Here is a 23,474-nt window from a genome sequence, read left to right as displayed (position 1 = left end):
CAACCTCTGCCAACACATTCCAGCTGGACCCAGTCTCGGAATAAGATCTAAATCCTCTCAGTGAATCGCTGGAAATCACAGCAAGCTCCCGAGTCAAAAATCAGAACCAAATGTCCACCAGGCCTCAATCCAGCAGCTGAACTTGCAACTGCAGGAGTGAGCCTCTGAGCATACACAGAGTAGTTTCTTCCCCCACAGACACACCAGCAGCACAGTGTAAACCTTCAACTATCACATCTTTAGCTGTAATAAACATTTATGCAGGATGCTCCACGGACCTCTTTGTTGTAGACAGCCAAGGATCCATGTGTTGGGCTGAGATGCAGATTCAGTTGCAAGTTTGAGGGCAGAGGAAGAGGGGGCAGCCGGGGAAAAGGCCCTGCTGAACTTAAATATCACAAAGATAACCTCCCCCCCCCCCACACACACACACACAAAAGCACATTTAAAATATTGTGTCATTTTTGTTCATTTTAACTGCTGTAAGCTGCTCCAGAGCCCCATGGCGCAGAGTGGGAAGCTGCAGTCCTGTAGTCCAAGCTCTGCTCACAACCTGAGTTCGATCCCGACGGGAGTTGGTTTCAGGTAGCCGGCTCAAGGTTGACTCAGCCTTCCATCCTTCCAAGATAGGTAAAATTAGTACCCAGCTTGCTAGGGGTAAAGTGTAGACAATCGGAGAAGGCAATGGCAAACCATCCCATAAACACAGCCTGTCTAGTAAACATCGGGATGTGACGTCACCCCATGGGTCAGGAATGACCCGGTGCTTGCACAGAGGACCTTTACCTTTTAAAGCTGCTCCAGAACTAATTTTTTTGACTAAAAACAGTTTTTTAAAAAACGAAACCAGGCGGTTCTTACAATGACTCTGCAAGGTAGGCTCTGCTTGTACTGCAGGTGGCATTCTGACAGAAGTGACATTCAAAGTGAGGTCATCCTGATACCAGCTGAGAGCCAGAGTGGTGTAGTGGTTAAGAGCGGCAGACTCTAATATGAAGAACTGGGTTTGATTCCCCACTCCTCCACATGAACAGCGGACTCTCATCTGGAGAACAGGGTTTGATTCCCCGCTCCTCTACCTGAGCGGCAACTCTTCTTCTGGTAGTAATACCAACCTTTCCAAGCACAATATATATTCTCAGCTTCCACCTCCACCCCGTTTTAAATGAGAGCTCCCCCACCCCCAAATAACCACACTCCAATCCAGAAAACGGTGAGTTAAAATGTAGTTTATTCCTTAAATAAAATCCCATTAAGTAATTTTTGCATTTGGCACAGCAAAAGAAAAATAAAAGAAATGGGAGCTTCTCCCCCTCCCCCCCAAAAGACATACCTACAAAACAAAGAAACCAAGGGGGAAATCAGAGGTGGCGAGGGAGGGGGCCGGGGGGACATCAAGTCAGTCAGGAAGAGATCGGAAGTCAAGTACAGATCCAGTCAAGGGAGAGGCGCGAGGCCGAGGGGGGTCTGTAACTGGGGGGGGGGGGTCCAAACAGATGGAATGAAACACAGGACTGAGCAAAGACAGCGAGTTAAAACCAGGAAGCAGCTCCAGGGGGGCTGGCAACGGAGGCTGTGTTGGTGGAAGGGGAGGGCATGTTAGAACACAGATGTTAGACAGAGGTGAGCGGCGGGGGGGGGGAGCTCCTTTCGAACACATCAGAGGACCCAGGGCCTGTAAGGGGCAGGCATCACGCCCCGTGCCACAAATCTGCTTTGAAAACAGGGATGGTGCGCATATGTACAGCGGGGGGGAATGGACAGAGACCGACAACAGTTATTCAAAAGCTGGCATGTAACAGTCCACAACAGCTTTACGGTTCATGGCGGGGGGAGCACACAGCCAGAACAGGCTGGTCCCAGGACACTCTTTTGGGGTCATCCCCCCACCTCCAAATAGGATACACGAAAGTCAAAGTATATGACTCTGGGTAAGAGAAATAAAACAATTTATCGGCGTACTTTTAAAGGCAACGTAAAAAGACGACTGGATTCAGCGCAGAGGCAGAATACAGAGGGAGGGGGGAATGAGAGGAAATACCCTGTTAGTGATGAGGGTGGGGGGAGAGAAACAGGGCAAGGGTCTTGGCTAATAACCAGACCCCCCCTTGAAAGAAACGGAAGACCCCGTGTGTGACGGTAAGGCATACAGAGACAAAAGCGACACTGAGCGTCAAGGAGAGATGCGCAAAGGGAGGGGGGCGCACAGAGCAGAGGCAGGGAGTCCCCTCACACCCCTCCTGCGGTGACCCATAAGGCCTGGGGCTGGAAAGGATAGGCAAGGGACACCTGCCTGAGAGTCTGGCGTTACACACAAGGATCGTAGCACACAAACACACCCCGGCATGCTGCCAGGTACTCATTAAGGTGGACTGTGTGGACCAATACTGCCTCCTGGTGGCGGCGAAAAGCACCACCTGCCCGGTTATGGGAGACTGACGGGGAAGGGGAAGCGTGACGGGAATCCAAGAACAACCCAATTCACTGGGATTCGGGACCACAAAGCCAATGCATCCCTCCCTCCCTTTCACAGATGGAGCATAAAGATTCCACCAAGCGGTGCAAAATAACTCTGGCACACGAAACGAGGCGCACACCCTTCCTGCCGGCGCCCGGAACTGCTGCACGGCCGACACGCATCCCCAAAGGGGTTCTCCACCCCCATCTCTGCAGGGCCACGCAGGGAACAAGAAGCACCAGCTGAATGGCGGCCCACTGGACAGCTATTCAAGGTGCAGCATGTCTTGCTAGGGAATGCTGGGCGGGGGGGGGGGGGAAGCATCACCCAAAGAGGATTGTGGGAGTCGAAGGGCCAACCTGCCAATGGCCCTTGGCTACTGCTTGAATGCAATTACTAAAATGGGGCGGTGTGGGAAGCTGAGGGAAGAGGGATAAGATCCCGGCTATTCCTCCTCGCCCGACCTCGGTTGGGGAGAGGGGGCGTGAGCCCGTGGAAGCCTCGATCATCCGCAGCGTTTCCGTTTGTTCCAAATATTGTAATTCGTCAGCCTCTTCGGTCCCCCTTGCGAGGGCAGGAAAGGCAGGGTAAGCATTTTGCAAATCAATAACAACAAACTCCCGGAAAGACATCGTGGCTTCCCCCCCACTGCATCTTCGGTTCTAGGGTCAGGGAAGAAGGGAAACTTTTTACTGTGTGCTGGGCCCGGGGCGGGGTGCGTGTGTAGAGGGAAAGGGGCAGAACAGATCCCATGCTGAAACTGGAGGGGAGGGTGGGGGGCAGCGTTCTAATCGGCACAAGGAAGGACTCCAATGAGAGCAACTCAGTTTCTGTTTCCACGAAAGCTGCCCCACGTGGGACGGGGTGCAAGGAAGAGCGGCAGGCTGATTTCTGCCCCCGACTTCTACGGGGCTCGGAAGGCGCTGGTGGCCGCCCCAGTGGCCGCGTTGGCGGCCGCCGTGCGCACTGTCGGGTTGGAGAAAACGCCGGCTGCAAACTCCTCTTGCGCCTTCTGGAAGCTGGCCCCGGTGCGGCGGTAGAGGGAGTGGATCTGTGGGGAGGAGAAAGGAGGGAAAGAAAGTGAATCGGTTAAAGAACATAAGCAAAGCTCTGCTGGATCAGACCAAGGCCCATCGAGTCCAGCAGTCTATTCACACAGTGGCCGAACAGGTGCCTCTAGGAAGCCCCCAAACAAGATGGCTGCAGCTGCAGCATTCTGCCTGTGTTCCACAGCACCTAAGATAATAGGCATGCTTCTCTGATCCTAGAGAGAATAGGTATGAATCATGACTAGTATCCATTTTGACTAGTAGCCATGGATAACCCTCTCCTCCATTAACATGTCCACTCCCCTCTTAAAGCCTTCCAAGTTGGCAGCTATCACCGCATCCTGGGGCAGGGAGTCCCACAGGGAGGGAGGGAGGGAGGGAGGGAGGGAGGGAGGGAGGGAGGAGAGAGAGAGAGAGAGAGAGAGAGAGAGAGAGAGAGAGAGAGAGAGAGAGAGAGAGCGAACGAACAACGGATCGCGCCTGGTGAGTTTTGTGACCAAGGAGCAAACCAGAGGCTGGAAGACCTGAGAATTAGCACCCTTGTAAAACAACAAACAAATCCAGTTCACCAGATTAGCCTCCACTGCTCACGTGGAGGAGTGGGGAATCAAACCCGGTTCTCCAGATCAGACTCCACCGCTCCACACCACTGCTCTTGACCACGATACCATGCTGGCTCTATGGTTTAACTGTGACTGCTCATCACAACCCCTCCACAAACGCATCTGAGAATTTCCAGGAAATACCAAGTCACAGGCGAGATTGTGTGCACTCAGCTGAAAGGGGGTGTGGCGGGAAGAATCCAGTTTTTGCATCAAGGTGGCTGAGTTCGGCGACCTGCTTTTAGCATACCAGTTTAGCAAAACAATATAAACATTGTGTTTCCGGTCCTCACGGCTGTGGAAACTGGCTTCAAAGCACGCAGGCGACGCCAGGCAAACCCGAACTCTGGCGCAAATTGTCACGGTGCACGGTTTCCAATTTGCTCCACTTTCTCTTTGTGATGCTTTCCTTAAACCGCTGCTGCCAATCAAGTGGAAGGGACTTTCAGAGCCGCCAACGGCTCGCCCGCATTTCCAGCAGATGAACTCTTCCCTGGCGCCTCAAATTACAGCGAGAATTCATAGAATCATAGAGTTGGAAGGGACCACCAGGGTCATCTAGTCCAACTCCTTGTACAATGCAGGAAATTCACAACTACCACCCCTTCCCACACCCCCAGTGACCCCCTACTCCATGCCCAGGAGATGGCCAAGATGCCCTCCCTCTCATCTCTGTCTAAGGTCATTGAATCAGCACTGCTGACAGATGGCCATCTAGCCTATGCTTAAAAACCTCCAGGGAAGGAGAGTTTACCACCTCCCAAGGAAGCCTGTTCCACTGAGGAACTGCTCTGTTCAAAAGTTCTTCCTAATGTCTAGACGAAAACTATTTTGATTTAATTTCAACCCATTGGTTCTGGTCTGACCTTCTGGGGCAACAGAAAACAACTCAGCATCCTCCTCTATATGACAGCCCTTCAAGTACTTGAAGATGGTTATCGTATCCCCTCTCAGTCTTCTCCTCTTCAGGCTAACCATACCCAGATCCTTCAACCTTTCCTCTTAGGACTTGGTCTCCAGACCCCTCACCATCTTCGTTGCCCTCCTCTGGACAAGCTCCAGCTTGTCTATATCTTTCTTAAATTGCAGTGCCCCAAACTGAACACAGTATTCTCTAGCAGTCATTCAGCAGGACTAGAAACTTGCTTAGCTGCTTTTCTTTTTTAAACAAGGAAGAACCTTCCGGAAGCTAGATTCGAAACCAAAGTCCACCCACTGCACCCTCTCAGCCCTCCGGCACATGTGCAGGTATCATCCGACACATGGGGCATAGTTTAAGCAGCAGCGACGGAGTTGCGTCAACAACAGCAGAAGAGAAGATCAATCCTTCCCCCTCAGGCACACTCTACCCCACTCCTGGGCCTTAATATAAAATATATTATATTAATATAAAAGTACAACATGGCTGGCTTGTTAGATTCTATCCCAGCCTTCCTCCAAAGGACTGAAAAGCAAAAGTAAAGTAAAAAAAAAACAAATACATTTCAGCATCCATACAGTAGTGGAATGGTGGACCCAGGTTCGAATCCCGACTCTACTATGGAATCCCGACTCTACCATGGAAACTCACAGGGTGTCCTTGGGCTAGGCACACAGTCTCAGCCTAACCTACCTCACAGGGTTGTTGTGAGGAGAAAATGGGGAAGAGGAATATGATGTAAGCTGCTTTGGCTCCCCATTGAGGACAAAAGTGGGGTGCAAACGAAGTAAATAGTTAAAATAAATCATAGTTTCTAAATAATTGTTTTACAGCGCATTCCTAAAAGGAATGCCTGCGCTGGGCTTAGGAGGCAATCCAGCGACGTTGCCTCCTAAGGAGGTTTCGGCACCCGGTGCCAAAACCCGTGCAACCCTCATAGGGTTGCACAGGAGATACGCCAGCATCTTTTGAAAAACAAAAAGGGGAAAAACAAAAACTAACATCGGCCCTGCCCTCTGGCCGGCGCCATTACACCCCGGGAATGCCTCCCGGCTCGCCGCTGTGGCCTGTACCGGCAGCCGGAGGCCAGCGGGAGGCTGCGGCGGTGGCCAGGCCCAGCACTGTCGCAGTGGCGGACAGGGACGGGCGGCTGGGCCTGCACGCCGGCGCTAGGGCCACTCACACCGCCGTGCGCCATCCAGGCACCGGTGGTGTGGGCTCCTGCGCTGGCAAAAGCCTTCGTCAGCCTCCTAAGGTCTTTCGCTGCGGCTGCCAGCGCATTTGAGGAATGCGCTGTTAATAGTTTTAAATAATTGTTTAAATCTGAGACATGCTTTTAAAATGAAAAACACAAACAACCACTTTCGTTTTAACCCAACCTTCTTCCAAATATACATGGGTATCCTCTCCTCCATCTTATCCTCACAACCACCCTACGAGGTAGGCTAGGAGCAGAGTGACCAGTGGTAGGTCCACGGCCACACACACCCTGCCCCCCCGACGCAAAGACTCACAGCAACGAATCGATGGCAGTGTGAGTGGAGGGAGGAGAGAAAGGCAGGAGAAGGAGAAAGAAACGCGACCCCTGACCCCCTTCCCACACTTACCCGCTTCAGCATGACGACGCCTAGGACCGCCACGGCTGTGAAGAGAGTGGCAACCAGCATCATGAGAACGGCCACGGCAGTATTCTCCTTCAGTGCCGAGAGACTCACAATCCAGCCACTGTGATGGGGTGGGTGGCGGGGTGGGATTCAGAAAAGAGAAAGGGGAGAAGTCAGCGATGGGAGGGTGGGTCCAGGCAATGAATAAGTTATACACTCCTGGCCAGTTTGGGAAACACTGCACTGAGAGAGCCAGCGTGGTGTAGCGGTTAAGAGCGGCGGTTTGGAGCGGTGGACTCTAATCTGGAGAGCCGGGTTTGATTCCCCACCCCTCCACAGGAGAACCGGGTTGGTTTCCCCACTCCTCCACATAAGCGGCGGACACTAATCTGGTGAACAGAGAGAACAAAACCAACCCTGTAGCAGCAGCTTCGGCCAAAACAACATTACTTTAATCTGCCCAATCAATCAGATCTTTAATGGCCAAGAAGAGTTGGTTTTTCTATGCCGACTTTCTCTGCCACTTAAGGGAGACTCAAACCGGCTTACAATCACCTTTCCTTCCCCGCAACAGACACCCTGTGAGGTGGACAGGGCTGAGAGAACTGTGACTAGCCCAAAGTCACCCAGCTGGTTTCATGTGGAGGAGCGGGGAAACCAACCCAGTTCACCAGATTAGCGTCCGCCACTCATGTGGACGGTTGGGGAATCAAACTTGGCTCTCCAGATCAGAGTCCGCCGCTCCAAACCACCACTCTTAACCACTACACCACGCTGGCTCTGAGGTCCTGCTGGGCAGCCCCACTTGGCCCCGCCCACTTTCTATAAAACACTTGGCGGGTGCCAGTAAAATAGTTGGTGGCCGCCATCTTGGGGATCCCTGTCTTAAGGTGCGAACTTCCAAGCCCGACAGCACTCTGCGAGCTTTCCGTTCATGAGAAATCACAGTGCATGGACATCCTCCGGTCCACCCAACCAAAGATCCTACATTTACGAGCTCCCCAAGTTCCCCCACTCCAGGCAAACTCATGTAGCACAAGATCCAGGGCTACAGGAACACACAGGGATTCCCCTACCTGAACCCCCAGCCCGGGATGCCGATGCACTGGAGGACATACACCACGTCCTGCGCGAAGAAGATGAAGAAGAAGACGAAGAAGTTGAAAGAACTGTCGCTCCTGGAGAGGGGAAGAGAAGAGAATCGTCAGCGATCCAGGAGAAGTCACCACAGTCAGTCAGTTGCGGCTCAAAGCTAACTAGAGCAGGGGTGTCAAACGCAAGGCCCAAGGGCCGGATCCAGCCCGCAAGCCAGCCATTCCCCCCACTCTCAATCTGGGCTGGCCAGGCACGGCCTGGCCCAACCAAGTGACATTGATGTCATATCCGGCCCTCGAAACAATTGAGTTCGTCACCCCTGAATTAGAGTCTTGTAGAACCTCAGAGAGGATCAAGTGTCGATTCAAATGTGAGCTTTGGTGAACTACAGCCCACTTCGTTAGATGCAAGAGGTGGGTTCTTGGCAGGCAGGCATACATAAATGAGATTACAAAGTAAGTAATTGTGAAAATAGGGTCAAGGGGTCATGCACTGCAGTAAGTACAAGATGTGATGTAACTGGGCAGAATTACTACAGCAAACATTTGCAAATGAGGCAATTGGCAATAATACGAAGTCCTTAGTTTTGTTAAGGGCAGAGGAGTCGCAAGATTTAGTTCTCGGGAGAATTTTTTAATCAAGTCTCTCAATGAAGTCTAATGCTAGTGACTCTGGGCTGTAAGCTCCACCGTTTTCACCCTCCCAACATCCCCAGGGATCGTGGGATACCCTGATGCTGGTGGCGCTCCCAAGAAGTTGATTTTTATATTCTGACTTTCTCTATCACTTAAGGGAGACTCAAACCGGCTTACAATCACCTTTCCTTCCCCACAACAGACACCCCGTAAGGTAGGTGGGGCTGAGAGAGTGTGACTATCCCAAGGTCACCCAGCTGGCTTCATGTGCAGGAGTGGGGAAACAAATCCAGTTCACTAGAGTAGCCTCCGCCACTCACGTGGAGGAGCGGGGAATCGAACCCGGTTCTCCAGGTCAGAGTCCATTGCTCCAAACCACCGCTCTTAACCACTACACCAAGCTGGCTCCCAGAGCGGTCCATAACTCCCCAAAAGCCCCTTATATGGAGCACGCAGGAGTTGGAGCCTTACCCTCCAGAGATCCGCGCTGCTCTGCCCTCTTTGCCAGGCATCACTCACCCCCCCTAGGCATTCGGATTCATGACCGCCCCCCAGCCCTGCCGAGATGTGCCCAGCCCCCCACCCCCAGGCCCCTGTACCTGAAGGCCTTGTACATGGGCCGATACCAGCACAAAAAGGAGCAGGGCGTGAAGAGCAAGGCCCAGAGGATGGAGAGGCCGAAGCCCGAGCCGCCCCCACTGTTCACGCAGAACCAGGCCAAGGAAGCCAGGAAGTTGAAGAAGAGGGTCACGATGCTGGCTGCGGGAGAGGGAGGATGTGGGTCAGCGGAGCCTGAGGTCGTGAGGCCTAAGCCCGTGCCACGTAGTGGAGGGAAGAATTCAACCAAACCCTTGCTCCATCTGTTGACATGGGCATCTCTAGACTGTGCCACAGGAGCTCCAAACTAAATTCCTTGCTATTGGGGACATTCCTGGATCTTAGAATCATAGAGTTGGAAGGGACCACCAGAGTTGGAAGTTGGAATCTTAGAATCAGAGTTGGAAGGGACCACCAGGGTCATCTAGTCCAGCCCCCTGCACAATGCAGGAAATTCACAACTACCTCCTCCCCACACACCCCCAGTGATACTGCTTGCCTACCTTACAGGACTGTTGGGATAATTATGTATGTGAAGGACACTTTTGTATTCCAGAGCCACAAAATCTGGTGCCATGGCTTGATACACAACACCTCAAAAACTAAAAATGGTTCTCGTGTGACCTGGTACAGGCAGCCTTAGAGCCCGCGTTCATCTAGCCCAAAGCTTCTTAAAGTGTGGGTCGTGACCCCATAAGGGGTCACGTAACTGACTGTGGGGGTCGCGAAAGATTTGGCAACAATAAAAGGTTTTCCAAGCCTTTTATTAGTAAATGTTTGATTTGTATACCTATTTTATATATCTATATATCCGAGGTTGCATAAAGATTTTTCGCGTGGAAAGGGGTCGCGAGTGGAAGAAGTTTAAGAAGCCCTGATCTAGCCAACTTAAAACTTTGGAAGAAAAACAAAAATGCTAACATAAATTCATTTAGTTAGCAATCATTTAATCTCTTGCTGAGCAAGGATCCAACTCGCCTTTGTATTATTAATAATATTCTTTTTCGTTATTTTGTCCCCGATGACCTGCTGGGCGCTTCAGCGACAGTTCTACGTTGCGCAACTGGGTATAGAAGGGCGATGCTCTGATTGATAGCTCATTAATTCTCCAATCTAAAGTCTTCTCCATGGTTTAAATTAATAAAAAAAGACCATCTCAGAACCAAATATCTAGTTGATATCTCAATCCAAAAGCTCAGAATGGCTTTCACAACTCTACGCTTTCAAACAATGCAAACTGCAATATTGGATGGACGATATCATAAAGTACCACTAGCACAATGTATCTGCATTTGTGGTTCTGCTGGAGAGGATTTATCCCATTATATTTTGGTTTGCCCTCTTTGTGTAATACGTATTCTAGGGGAAAATTCCTTCATACCATATTAACTGGGTTAAACTAGTGTCCTGACTCCAATAAATTAATATTTTTATTGTCAGATGTGTGTGTGTGTGTTAAGTGTCGCCAAGTTGCTTCCAACTCATGGCGACCCTATGAATCAAAGTCCTCCAAAATGTCCTATCTTGTCTTGCAAACTGAGGGCCATGGCTTCCTCTATAGTCAATCCATCTCTTGTTGGGTCATCCTCTTTTCCTGCTGCCCTCACATTTTCCTAGCATGACTGTCTTTTCCAGTGACTCTTGTCTTCTCATAATGTGACCAAAATACGATAGCCTCAGTTTAGTCATTTTAGCTTCTAGGGTCAGTTCAGGCTTGATTTGATCTATAACCCACTGATTTGTTTTTTTGGCAGTCCAGGGTATCCGTTACACTCCAGCACCACATTTCAAAGGAATCTACTTTCTTCATTGTGCAACTTTCACACCCATATACATGGTAATAGGGGATACTATGATATGAATTAACTTAATCTTGGTGGCCAGTGACACATCCTTACACTTCAGAATCTTTTCTAGCTCCTTCATGGCTGCCCTTCCCAGTATCAATCTCCTTCCAATTTCTTGGCTGCGGTCTCCCTTTGGGTTGATGATGGAGCCAAGGAATAGAAAGTCTTCAACCATTTCTATTTCCTCATTGTCAACCTTAAAGTTGTGTAATTCTCCTGTAGTCATTACTTTTGTCTTCTTGATGTTCAGGTGTAGTCCTGCTTTGGCACTTTCTCTTTTAATTGTCTTTATTTTTTATTGTCAGATACCAACTCATTTATTACTTACATGCTGACACTTTTCTCTCGAGCGGCTGGAAAGATAAAGAGTCAAACCGGTGCCAAAGAACGTTACCAGCCAGAACTGATAGCCAGCTAGGATATATTTTAATTATACTGTATCTTATCATAATTTATATGGCATTTTGTATTTTATCTTTATTGTATAATCTTCTTGTTTTATAGTTTAATATCCCTTGTAAAGGCCTTTGGCTATCTACAAATAAAATATTTACTTACTGGTGCAGGCAGCAAAACTCACTTGGGATCTTGCTTCGTGTTCCATGATCCCAGTTAGCCAGCGGGGCTCTTAAAACACTCACACCAACTCCTGGTACCAAATTTGATCCCAGAGAAGCACCCCCCCCCCCATCCTCCATATAAGCAAATGAACCTGCCTTATACCATTCGCCTCCTCTGAACGGCAGCCACCCTCCAGGGTCTCCCGAAGAGCAAAATCTTTCCCAACACCCGCTACCTAAGATCCCTTCACTGGGGATACCAGGCTTCCTCGGGAGGTGGTGAGCTCTCCTTCCCTGGAGGTTTTTAAGCAGAGGCTAGGTGGCCATCTGTCAGCAATGCTGATTCTATGACCTTAGGCAGATGATGAGAGGGAGGGCATCTTGGCCATCTTCTGGGCATGGAGTAGGGGTCACTGGGGGGGGTGAGGGAGGTAGTTGTGAGTTTCCTACATTGTGCAGGGGGTTGGACTAGATGACCCTGGTGGTCCCTTCAACTCTATGATTCCATGATCAAACTCGGGACCTTGAGCACACCCCGTAGGTGTTCTGGATACTGAGACCTCCCATCCATCTCAGCTTCTACTCCCTCCAGCTTCTGACGTGCAGCAGCTCCCAGGTAAGGATCCCTTTTTGTCCTGCTGCCCGAGGTTTTTTTTTTTTACCACGAGATACCTGGGACTGAATCGAGGGGCCTTTTGCGTGCGAAGTGGGCGCTCCCCCCCCCCACCGAACCACGGCCTCATCCACTCACCCATCCAGAGGTAGTACATGGTGGTGACGGTTTTCTGAGACTCCATGGGAATCTCCACCGAAATATCCTGGTAGAAGCAGGGCTTCACGGGGCAGAAGGAGGGCAACGGGGGCCAGTTGTTCTGTCTTGCTGCAAAGGTGGAAGAGAAAATGAGAATGTGAGACCCCCCCACCGGCACTCTGGCCAAAAGGTCCGGGGCAGGGGTCCCCAACGTGGTGCCTGTGGGCGCCTCGGCACCCACCAACAGCTTTACTGGCACTCGCCAAGTGTTTTTAGGAAGTGGGTGGGGCCAGGTAGGGCTTTTGCCCAGTAAGGCTTCTGATTGGCCACTGGATACCAGTTTGGCTGTGCAGCTTTTAAAAAAATGTTGCTTTGGCAACCATTTTGTGGCTGGCTCCGCCTCCTGCGGCAGTCATTTTGTTGCTGCGCCCACCATGCCGTGTCAGAATTCCAAATGCGCCCACAGGCTCAAAAAGGTCGGGGACCGCTGGTCTGGGGGCTTCTCGTTGCTGGGGCGTGCCGTACCCGCACCACCAGCAGCGGCGTTCTGCAGCTCGCGCTCCCGCCGGTCCAGCTCCTCGGCTTTGCGGTTCAGTTCCTCCTGGCGTTTCAGCAGTTCGGCGGTGGCTGCCGCGGCCGACTCCTGACGGGAAAGGAAGAAACAGATTGGAACGGGTGGGGAAATCCGTCCGCCACACATTTCCTCCCCCATTTTGAGAGGAGAAGGGTCCCTCTGCCAGGACAGGCATTCTGTGAAATAAGGGAGTGCCTCGCTGCAAAGCAAGCAATGACCGCACAACGCAATTCAATACAGCGCTGAGCCAATTAATCCCAATCACTGAACAGGAGATGTCGCCAACAGGCCGGGCATAAACCTTGCCAAGAAGCCTTAAACCACCACAACACAGGAGCCCAAAAAGGAAACCCTGAGAACCTACCACCTGTGAAAGATAAGAGCCTCAAATCAGACCCAAGAGGGTCAATTTACTCATCTGTCTTGTAAGCACAAAAACTGCTATCAGTGTATTTTCCCCCACAAAGTTTTATTGGCTTGTTGTCTTTTTTTTTTTTTGCCCTTTCTCCAGGGTGCCCTCCACTCCCTGCCAACCCTGACAATAACCCTGAATGGTTAGCTAAATGGTCAGATCCAATGCAGAAGTTGGTTTTTATATGCCAACATTCTCTACCACTTAAGGGAGAATCAAACCGGCTTACAATCACCTTCCCTTCCCCTCCCCACAACAGACACCAGGTGAGGTAGGTGGGGCCGAGAGAGCTGTGACTAGCCCAAGCTCCATGCGTAAGAGTGGGGGAACCAACCTGGTTCCCCAGATTAAAGTCCGCCGCTCCAAACCACCGCTCTTAACCACTACCCCATATTGCAGAGGGAAGGCTGAGGGTGGGTAAATTGCCTAAGGCCACTTTGAGGTTGTAAGTAATGGTCACATTCGAACCAGGGACCTCCTGAGTCACAATGCTGTGGCGATCCCCCAAAATAAATCTAGTTTTGTGCAGAGTTCCACACAATCCTAGGTGAGTGTCACAAAGAAGCCATTCCCCGTGCTCCAAAAATAAGATTTGGGACAAGATACATATATTCACACGCACACAGAGGCTTTTGAGATACCTGAGTTCCGTAGGAGCCATAATTCTTGGGCTCTGTGGGGCTGGTCTTCCTGGGGGGTTGTGGGGCAGGAGCTGGCTGGGCGGGCAGACCTGAGGGCCGGGGCTCATACGGAGGGGGAGGACGCTGCTGCAAAAGACACAGGAGGAGCATCCAAAGTTTATCATTTTTATTTTACTCCTTTCAAAAACAGTTCAGGCCCACAGTTCTCCGGCCCCCGTTTTATCCTCACAACAACCCTATGAGGTGGTCACATGGGGCTCTCATGGGGAGAAACTGACTTTCACCGGGAGGGGGAAGCCCCCTCATTTTTCTCGACCTCATGGAGGCAGGCTTCCATTTTGAAAACAGACGTAAGCAAACGAGGGCCGATCTCCAGCTTCGGCACCCGCTTTGATACCAAGAGGACGTGTGCGAGCCGAACAGACGCACCAATCTCGGCCTCTCCACCCCGCGTGAGTGAGACCCCAGGCCACCCACGACGCAACCCCCTTACCCCCGGGTTTTCAAAGGGATTGTAGACATCCAGGGTGGCGTACTCTGAGGTCGGCCTGTGCTGGGTGATGGCAGGGTCCTAAAAATGAAAGGAAGGCACAGTGAGAAACAAGGAGATCAGGAATGCCCGCCCAGGTCCCCACTTCTGCAGAGGACCCCGGAAGCCAAATGTCAAGAAACCTTCTTTAAAAAACAATCAGGAGCCGGGGGGGGGGGGGGGAGGCAACACCCGAAGCAGCTATCAGACAGATATATGAAAATAACTAGTTTGGGAAGCTCATATTCTTTGGATGATCACAGGGAGAATTTGGGACATGGAATTGCAGATAATAAATGCCGGAGCGAACAAGATCTGCTCGCCTAACTTTTTTGGCCTCTCTTTCCCAAAAAGAACGACGGCTGAACACTTCTCCAACTTGGCCCATCCCTCCCAGCGCAGAGCCTTTAGGTTAGCCAGATTAAACACATTCCCATCAGCCATCGTTTCTGGCAGATATCAAGGTATTCCCCAGAACAAAAGACTTTGCAACTGTCAGATGAGATAAGAGTTTTAAAACTGAAGTTTTAATTTGATAGCCATGTTTTAGTTATATCGTTGTATGTGAGACCCTTCTGAGCAAGATGGGAGTACGTGTATGCACTCTTGTTATTATTATCATGCCAATAAAGGTGACTGAAACTGAACTCAGAACTCAACATATCTAGTATGTTTTTGTCTCATTTTCCACCCAAGGAACTCAAGAGATCTCCTTCTTCCATTTCATCATCACCACAACCTTGGGAGGTAGGTACGTCTGAGAACGAAAGAGAGAAACTGGCTCAGGAGGCTCATAGCAGAGTGGAGATTTGAATCCAGGTCTCCCTAATCTTTAGAGTATTGTGTTCAGTCTGGGGCACCACAGTTTAAGAAGGATGCAGTCGAGCTGGAACGTGTCCAGAGGAGGGCAACGAAGATGGTGAGGGGTCTGGAGACCAAGTCCTATGAGGAAAGGTTGAAGGAGTTGGGTATGTTTAGACTGAAGAGGAGAAGACTGAGAGGGGATATGAAAACCATCTTCAAGTACTTGAAGGGCTGCCATATAGAGGATGGTGCCAAGTTGTTTTCTGTTGCCCCATAAGGTCAGACCAGAACCAACGGGTTGAAATTAAATCAAAAGAGTTTCCATCGAAACATTAGGAAGAACTTTGTAACAGTGAGAGCGGTTCCTCAGTGGAACAGGCTTCCTCGGGAGGTGGTGAGCTCTCCTTCCCTGGAGGTTTTTAAGCAGAGGCTAGATGGCCATCTGTCAGTAATGCTGATTCTAAGACTTAGGCATTTCATGAGAGGGAGGGCACCATGGCCATCTTCTGGGCATGGAGTAGGGGTCACTGGTGGTGTGGGGGGGGAGGCAGTTGTGAATTTCCTGCATTGTGCAGGGGGTTGGACTAGAGACCCTGGTGGTCCCTTCCACCTTTATGATTCTATTCTATGATTCTATACCCGCTACCCCACACTGCCTCTACAAAGCCGGTCCTCCCAACTGCTCACCAGCTGTTAGTAGCACAGTCAGCGTGAAAGTGGTTGTGGAGTCAGCAAAGTTCCCTCTGGAACGGTTTCCTGTTTTCAACAGTGGCAAGTCAGATGCTTCTGGGAAGCGCACTGAACCAAGAACACTCCCCTTGTTATTCAGCAGTCATGGGTAGGCTGCTCCTGGACATGGATGTTCTCAAAGTACCTGCCTTCAGCGAAGCAAGACTAGTGGGCAGGCAGAAGCTAGGGACGCCAGCCTCCAGGTGGGATCTGAGGATCCCCCGGAATGACAGCTAATCTCCAGACTAAAGAGATCTGTTCCCCTGGGGAAGATGGATGCTTTGGAGGGTGGACTCTATGGCATTGTACCCCACTGAGGTCCCTGTCCTCCCCGGGCTCCATCCCCAAATCAACTACTCCAGACTTTAAGATTATTTCATGACTATGAGATGTTGGCAACTTTCTTTATGGCCGAAATATAACATCCCCTCATTTAAGAGGGGATGTTAAAATCAAGAGGGGATGTTAAAATCAAAGGAGTTTCCGTCTAGACATTAGGAAGAATTTTCTAACAGAGCGGTTCCTCAGTGGAACAGGCTTCCTCGGGAGGTGGTGAGCTCTCCTTCCCTGGAGTTTTTTAAGCATAGGCTAGATGGCCATCTGTCAGCAATGCTGATTCTATGACCTTAGGCAGATGATGAGAAGGAGGGCATCTTGGCCATCTTCTGGTCACTAGGGGTGTGGGGGGGGAGGTAGTTGTAAATTTCCTGCATTGTGCAGGGGGTTGGACTTGATGGCCCTGGTGGTCCCTTCCAACTCGATGATTCTAAGAGGGAAACACGCACAGGGACTAGTTTCCCATCGGTATGGAAGCCTAAGACAGAAGAAGAAGTTTTGCAGTTATATATCATTTGTTATCCTGCAAACACAACACACATATAGTCATAAAGAATTTTAGAAATTTATGTATATATTTTGTAGTCTGGAATGGTAATTGTTTAGACCACTGAGGAAGGTTGTATAGCTGAATCGCATATGGTCAGAGTGTAACTGTGTGATCAGCCTCTGCCGCTCATATGGAGGAGTGGGGAATCGAACCCGGTTTTCCAGATTAGACCCCACCGCTCTTAACCACCACACACACTGGCTTTACTGATATGCATTCTCCTATGGTAGATTCTTGTTGGGTTTTATGGCTGCTTTTGTAAGTGGGGCTTTAAGAGGGCGGTTAAGGCCTGGTTTCTGAAGGTGCTTTTAAAAATGTTTTAATCTGTTTACCACTCTTTTGTAGACAGGCAGGATAAAACCACAATAAAACAATTTACCTCATTTGGGTATCAAAGGCAAAAACTAACTCTCTCTTTTTAAAGAAAACCTCTAAGCTGGTGGTTGTTGCCACATTTTGTGGCAAAGAGTTCCACGGATTCTGCAGTGTAGGATAAAATAATTTCCTTTTTCTAGAATCTAGTGCCAATTGCAATAGTGGGACAACCCTGAGTTCTAACATCATGAGAAAGAGGGATTTTTCCTCCCTGTCCCTACACCCCAATATTGGTAGCTTAACAGACTTCTAAATAAATAAATAAATTTTATTTGAGGCTAGTATGCCAGACAAAACAGGTAAAATTAACAGACTTCTATGTATCTGTCCTACCACTCAACTAAATTAGTTTTTAAAAAAACTGTTTCAAGATAGATCTTCCTACCTATACATCTAATACATTTTTAATTCCACCCTTTTCTCCACAGAGTAAGTCAGATGAGGACAAGGAAGAACCAATTTCAAACCTCCCCTCAGTTCTGAAGCTTGCTTGGGGACCGTGCGACAATCACTCTCTCAGCCTGTCCTACCAGACAGGGTTGTTGCGAAGATAACAGAAAGCCATTTACAACACCCTGAGCGCCTTGTAGGAAGAGTGGGATAAAAACATCAGAAGGACAGGAGCTCAGCGTGTCTTACATGGTCCCCCCATCTCTGTTTTAGCTTCACAACCAACCTGTGAGTAGGTTAGGCCAAGAGGGGATGACTGGCTGGGGGAAGAAATCCATCAAACTTTGTGGCAGTGTGGATTTGAACCCAAATCCTAGTCACTCTAACTACTACACCACATGGGCTTTCTTGCCTTTATATGAAAAGAATAAGGAGGTGGTGAGCTCTCCTTCCCTGGAGGTTTTAAAGCAGAGACTAGATGGCCATCTGTCAGCAATGCTGATTCTGTGACCTTAGGCAGATCATGAGAGGGAGGGCATCTTGGGCATCTTCTGGGCATGTGGGGGAGGTAGTTGTGAATTCCCTGCATCGTGCAGGGGGGTTGGACTAGATGACCCTGGTTGTCCCCTCCAACTCTATGATTCTAACTACCAAGAACTAGCCTCATCTGGGGGATTGGGACCAAATATGCCCCTCCCCAGTGTGGAATTACAAACTAAACCGCCTAAGGATCAGTATCTAACCCAGTATCCTGCTTCCAACAGTGCTCAGCTTTGGAATACTTACAAAAAAGGGCATGAATAGCCCTCATTGTCTGATATTGTAAGGTAGACTGCCTCAGAACAAAGAGGAACCACTTTTAAATAACACGTTAAAAGGGATTGTTAGGCCTGGTTATTTAATACAGTTAATAGGGATTGTTAGGCCTGGTTATCGAACACTTTATTAAACTCGTCCGGCAGGTTGAGACCAAAAGTCTACCTAATCTAGCATCCTGTGTTCCGAACACCCACAAACTGTTTCCCCTTGGTAGCCCATAAGCACGGCAGCAGCACAAAGGCCGGCTCGCCAGTTTGTGTTGACAACTAAGCATACAAGACCCACATCCACTCCAAACCTCCCTGTGGAATGGTAGGGCATCTGCTTGCCGTGCAGAAGGTCCCCGGTTCAATCCCCAGCATCTCCAGTTAAAGGGACTAGGCAGGTAGGTGATGTGAAAGACCGCCGCCTGAGACCCTGGAGAGCCGCTGCCGGTCTGAGTAGACAATACTGACTCTGATGGACCAAGGGTCTGATTCAGAATAAGGCAACTTCATGTGTTCACAATGCCGTCACGATTAAACCCTTAAGTGCCTCTGAGCATGGACAGAAAGAGCAGCCAGCACCCACAGCTTCCTCATTCATATCTGGGACCAGGAAAGCTGCTGGCGGATTACCAAGGGAGGTTTCCAAGGTGGCGTGAAAACCCCCCCATCTCTCTGAAGAAGTGAGACACCGAGACCCGCCCAAGGCAAACATGATCAAGGGCAGTTACTCATTGCCATGGGAGCGAAGGGACACTGTTTCCAGGCACAAACGTTGGCCCTCAAGATTAGGACCAGGGCCAAGAAGCCGGGGGAAAGCATTCCAGGAATCTCTCCAACCGTGACAGGATTCTCCTTCGCAATCGCAAAGTAAACGGAGGGAGCCAAATTGCATCCAAGCGGTAACGGGGATTCTGCCTCAGCTTGGGAAAGGGCTGCAGAGATAACTTAGAAAATATCACACAGAGAAAGAGAGAGATGTCAATTCAATTATGAGCAACCAGTGTGATGAAGTGACAAAAAAGGCTAATGCGATCTTGGGGTGCATCAACAGAGGCAAGATGTCATAGTTCCACTGTACACCGCATTGGTCAGGCCGCACCTGGAGTCCTGTGTGCAGTTTTGGAGGCCTCACTTCAAAAAGGATGTGGCTAGAATGGAGCGGGTGCAGAGGAGAGCGACGAGGGCGACCAGGGACCTGGAGACCCTATGAGGAAAGGCGGAGGGACCTGGGAATGTTCAGTCTGGAGAAGAGGAGGATGAGGGGGGACAGGATTGCTCTCTTGAAGCATTTGAAGGGCTGTCACTCAGAGGAGAGCAGGGAGCTGTTCCTGTCGGCAGCTGAGGTGAGGACGCGCAATGTGTGTGTGTGCATGTTAAGTGCTGCCACGTCGCTTCCGACTCATGGCGACCCTATGAATCAACGTCCTCCAAAATGTCCTACCTTTGACAGCCTTGCTCAGATCTTGCAAATTGAGAGCTGTGGCTTCCTTTATTGAGTCCATCCATCTCACGTTGGGTGTTCCTCTTTTCCTGCTACCCTCAACTTTTCCTAGCACGACTGTCTTTTCCAGTGACTCGCAATAATGGGTTTAAATTGAGGGCAGAAAGGTACCGGCTGGATATTAGGGGAAACGTTTTTACAGTAAGAGTTGTTCAACAGTAGAATCAGCTACTGGGGGGTGGGAGGTGAGCTCCCCCTCACTGGCAGTCTTCAAGCAGAGGCTGGACAAGCACTTGTCAGGGATGCTCTGGGCTGATCCTGGATTGAGTAGGGGGTTGGACTAGATGACCTGTATGGCCCCTTCCAACTCTACGATTCTAATTACCCTAAGGGGGGTGCCCTGACCTGGATAGCCCAGGCTAGCCCAATCATGGAAGCTAACCGGGGTTGGTCCTGGTTAGTATTTGGATGGGTGACCATCAAGGGAGTTCAGGGTTGTTACATGGAGGAAGGGAATGGCACGCCACTTCTCTTTGTCTCTTGCCTTGAAAACCCTATGGGGTCAACTGTAAGTTGGCTGCGACTTGACGGCGCTTTACACCACCAAGAGGGGCACTGATGCGACACGTCCTGAGGACTGAGAGTGGAGGTCAGCCCCCGAGAGCCCTATTGCAAAAGGGCAGAATGCTCCATCTCCCCAATAAGCCCCTTCCCAGTTACTGCTAGACATCGTTTATTTATATTTAACACACTTATTTTTATTTACTTCGTTTATAGGCCACCTTTCTCACCGAGACTCAAGGCGAATTTTTAAAAATGGAAAACGCAATCCAAATTAGGAAGCGAAGATGTCCAGTAAAAATGCCTGACCTCCTCAAGGTAGTCTTTACTCAAAGAGAATAAGTGCTAAGGACTATCAGCCCCACCTTACATCTCTCTAACCCAGCATCCTGTTTTCACCAGCGGTCAGTTAGGTGCCTCTAGGAGGCCCATAAGGAAGACAAAAACAGCCCTCGGTATTCATTATCAAGAGATAGGCTGCCTCAAAAAAAAAAAAAAGAGAGAGAGAGATAGGCTGCCTCAGAATATGGACGATCTGCGGTTATTTATCAGGCTAATAGATATGTCTAGGGGTAGTTATTGAATACTTGATTAAAAAACATGACTAATGATCCATCTTTTTTCCAAACACAGGCAACCATTCCCAGAAAGACCTGGAAGGCTTGGTATAGGAGAAATCCAAACGCCATCATCTATCTCCAAGGGGCCATGGTTCAGTGGTAGAGCATCTGCTTGGCATGCTGAAGGTCCCAGGTTCAATCCACAGCATCTCTAGTTAAAGAGACCAGGCAAGTAGGTGATGAGACCTTGGAGCGCCGCTGCCGGTCTGAGTAGGCAACACTGACTTGGATGGACCAAGGGTCTGATTCAGTATAAGGCAGCTTCATGTGTTCCTGTGTCTTGGGGAGGGGCTGTGGCTCAGTGGTAGAGCCTCTGCTTGGCATGCAGAAGGTCCCAGGCTCAGTCCCCGGCATCTCCAGTTAAAGGAACTAGGCAAGTAGATGATGTGAAAGACCTCCGCCTGAGACCCTGGAGGGCCGCTGCAGGTCTGAGTAGACAATTCTGACTTAGATGGACCGAGGGTGTGGGTCAGTATAAGGCAGCTTCATGTGTTCAAGGGGAGGCGCAAAGATATCACAGTGTAAGAATATACCCAGCAGCCTCAAACCTAGGGCACGGTATAGCCCAATCTTGTCAGCTCTCGGAAGCTAAGCGGGGTCAGTACTCAGAAGGGAGACCCCCAAGGAAGACTCTGCAGAGGAAGGCAATGGCCAATCACCTCTGCTTCTCGCTTGCCTTGAAAGCCCCTTGCTGGGGTCACCATAAATCGGCTGTGAACACATGAAGCTGCCTTATACTGAATCAGACCCTTGGTCCATCCAAGTCAGCATTGTCTACTCAGACCGGCAGCGGCTCTCCAGGGTCTCAGGCAGAGGTCTTTCCCATCACCTACCTGCCTAGTCCCTTTAACTGGAGATGCCGGGGATTGAACCTGGGACCTTCTGCATGCCAAGCAGATGCTCTGCCACTGAGCTACAGCCCCTCCCCTGTGACTCGACGGCGCTTTACACAGTTAGCAGGATGGAGGATTAACCCCCTGGAATCAACTTATTGCCAGGAAAGGTTAAGGACCGGAGGCACTGACCTCACAGCTGGCCCCCAAATTAGCCAACTCGAATTCAGCAGACACAAAATTAGGGAAACGGCAGCAGCCAGGATTAACAGCGATCCTTCAAGGCAAGGCCCTCGTGATAAGCCGAGGGCTTAATGTGTATAACTGAGATGGAAGCAGAACCCGGCAAGGCCTCGGACAACACAGGAGGGACATTTTAAAAATTTATTTACGTTTACGGTCCGCCTTTCTCAGTGAGAGTCGAGGCAGATTACACAACATAAATCAAGGCAGTCAACAGGCCGATACAGCTAATAAATAATCAAACAGGCCTAGGAAATACAGAAACTGAAACAGAGCTGTCGTCTGAACAATCTATTATAACATGGCATGCTAAACAATGGAGAACATGGTATTGCAGCAGTAAAAAGACAGGGTATCTTACTGCACCAATATCTCCCCCCCCCCCAAGGAAAGACAAGGCCCCGATTATTGTAATACTCAATTACCCCAGAATAAAGTAATTCCAAAACATAATTAGAGGGTATTTCCTCCCAATACTCGGGGATTCTGTCGCTAATAGAAACTAGACCTAACCCAGTGATGGAGCAGAAACGGAGCAGAAACCTTGGAGGAGATGACAGGGTAGGATGAAGGGAAAGAGAGCAAAACCCAGCCCCCGTAAACGGATCAATTTACCACGAGGCTGCTTCTTCCCTAGTCCATTACCCCCATGGTCTTGCTCAATGCAACTACCCCAGAAGGGTAGGTATAGGAGAAGCGCCAAGACACTTGGGCATTCATCTAGCCCAGAGGTAGGATAAGCACACGCCCAGCGACCTGAAACCTAGGTAGGCATCAAGGGAAAGTCAAACTACCCCGCTTCTGTTTTTATCCCGGAAAGATGAAGATGAGAAGCATACACCGCAGGGGGAGCAGGAAGCGGGCTGACATTTAGTCCCCCTACTACGTGCGGGGCCTAGGCTTACCCCGCAGGAACTGAGGATAAAGGTCCCAACAAACCTTAGTTACCCCGGTTTCTGGTCCATACTGAGGAAGGACCCCAGTTACCCCAAAGCCACAGTCACCCAAGACACTCCTGCATTCATCTAGCCCAGAGGCAGGATAAGCACACGCCCAGCAACGTGAAACCTAGGCATCAGGGGAAAGTCAAGCTGCCCCGCTTCGGTCTTTACCCCGGAAAGATCGGGGTGAAAATGAGAAACCTACACCGCAGGGGGAGCAGGAATTGAGTCCCGCTACTCCGTGCTGGGCCTACGCTTACCCCGCAGGAACTGAGGATACAAGTCCCAACAAACCCTAGTTACCCCTAGTCACATTTACATAATGTTAACATTTACATACTAATGCTTGTCTGAATTCACTCTCCTCTACTTAAAGACAGATCACGTTCTAGCTGTATCTGAAGAAGTGAGCTGTGGCTCACGAAAGCTCATACCCTGCCAGAAAATATTCTTGTTAGTCTTTAAGGTGCTACTGGACTCTTTGCCCTTTCCTAGTTACCCCGGTTTCTGGTCCATACTGAGGCAGGACCCCAGTTACCCCATGCCACAGTCACCCAAGACACTCCTCCATT

The 23,474-nt window shown here is 50.0% G+C and overlaps 1 protein-coding gene across 1 annotated transcript in view; it reads right to left on the bottom strand.

Annotated features, from left to right (window-relative positions):
• Window positions 1-3,334: 3,334 nt before the first annotated feature.
• LOC130480039 (dual specificity protein kinase CLK2) overlaps window positions 3,335-23,474 on the bottom strand; it is a 67,858-nt gene continuing 47,718 nt past the window's right edge. Inside the window, exons 13-20 of the mRNA XM_056852446.1 lie at window positions 14,238-14,315; window positions 13,745-13,870; window positions 12,634-12,760; window positions 12,118-12,246; window positions 8,962-9,121; window positions 7,709-7,810; window positions 6,636-6,753; window positions 3,335-3,509 (exon numbers count right to left, since the gene is read on the bottom strand). Of these exons, the coding sequence (XP_056708424.1) occupies window positions 3,363-3,509; window positions 6,636-6,753; window positions 7,709-7,810; window positions 8,962-9,121; window positions 12,118-12,246; window positions 12,634-12,760; window positions 13,745-13,870; window positions 14,238-14,315 (987 nt within the window). The 3' untranslated portion in view covers window positions 3,335-3,362. The remainder of the gene's footprint in view (window positions 3,510-6,635; window positions 6,754-7,708; window positions 7,811-8,961; window positions 9,122-12,117; window positions 12,247-12,633; window positions 12,761-13,744; window positions 13,871-14,237; window positions 14,316-23,474) is intronic.

Source organism: Euleptes europaea, chromosome 7 (genome assembly GCF_029931775.1).
Source record: "Euleptes europaea isolate rEulEur1 chromosome 7, rEulEur1.hap1, whole genome shotgun sequence".
Taxonomy (NCBI): Eukaryota; Metazoa; Chordata; class Lepidosauria; order Squamata; family Sphaerodactylidae; genus Euleptes; species Euleptes europaea.
This window is presented reverse-complemented; position numbering and strand designations above follow the sequence as displayed.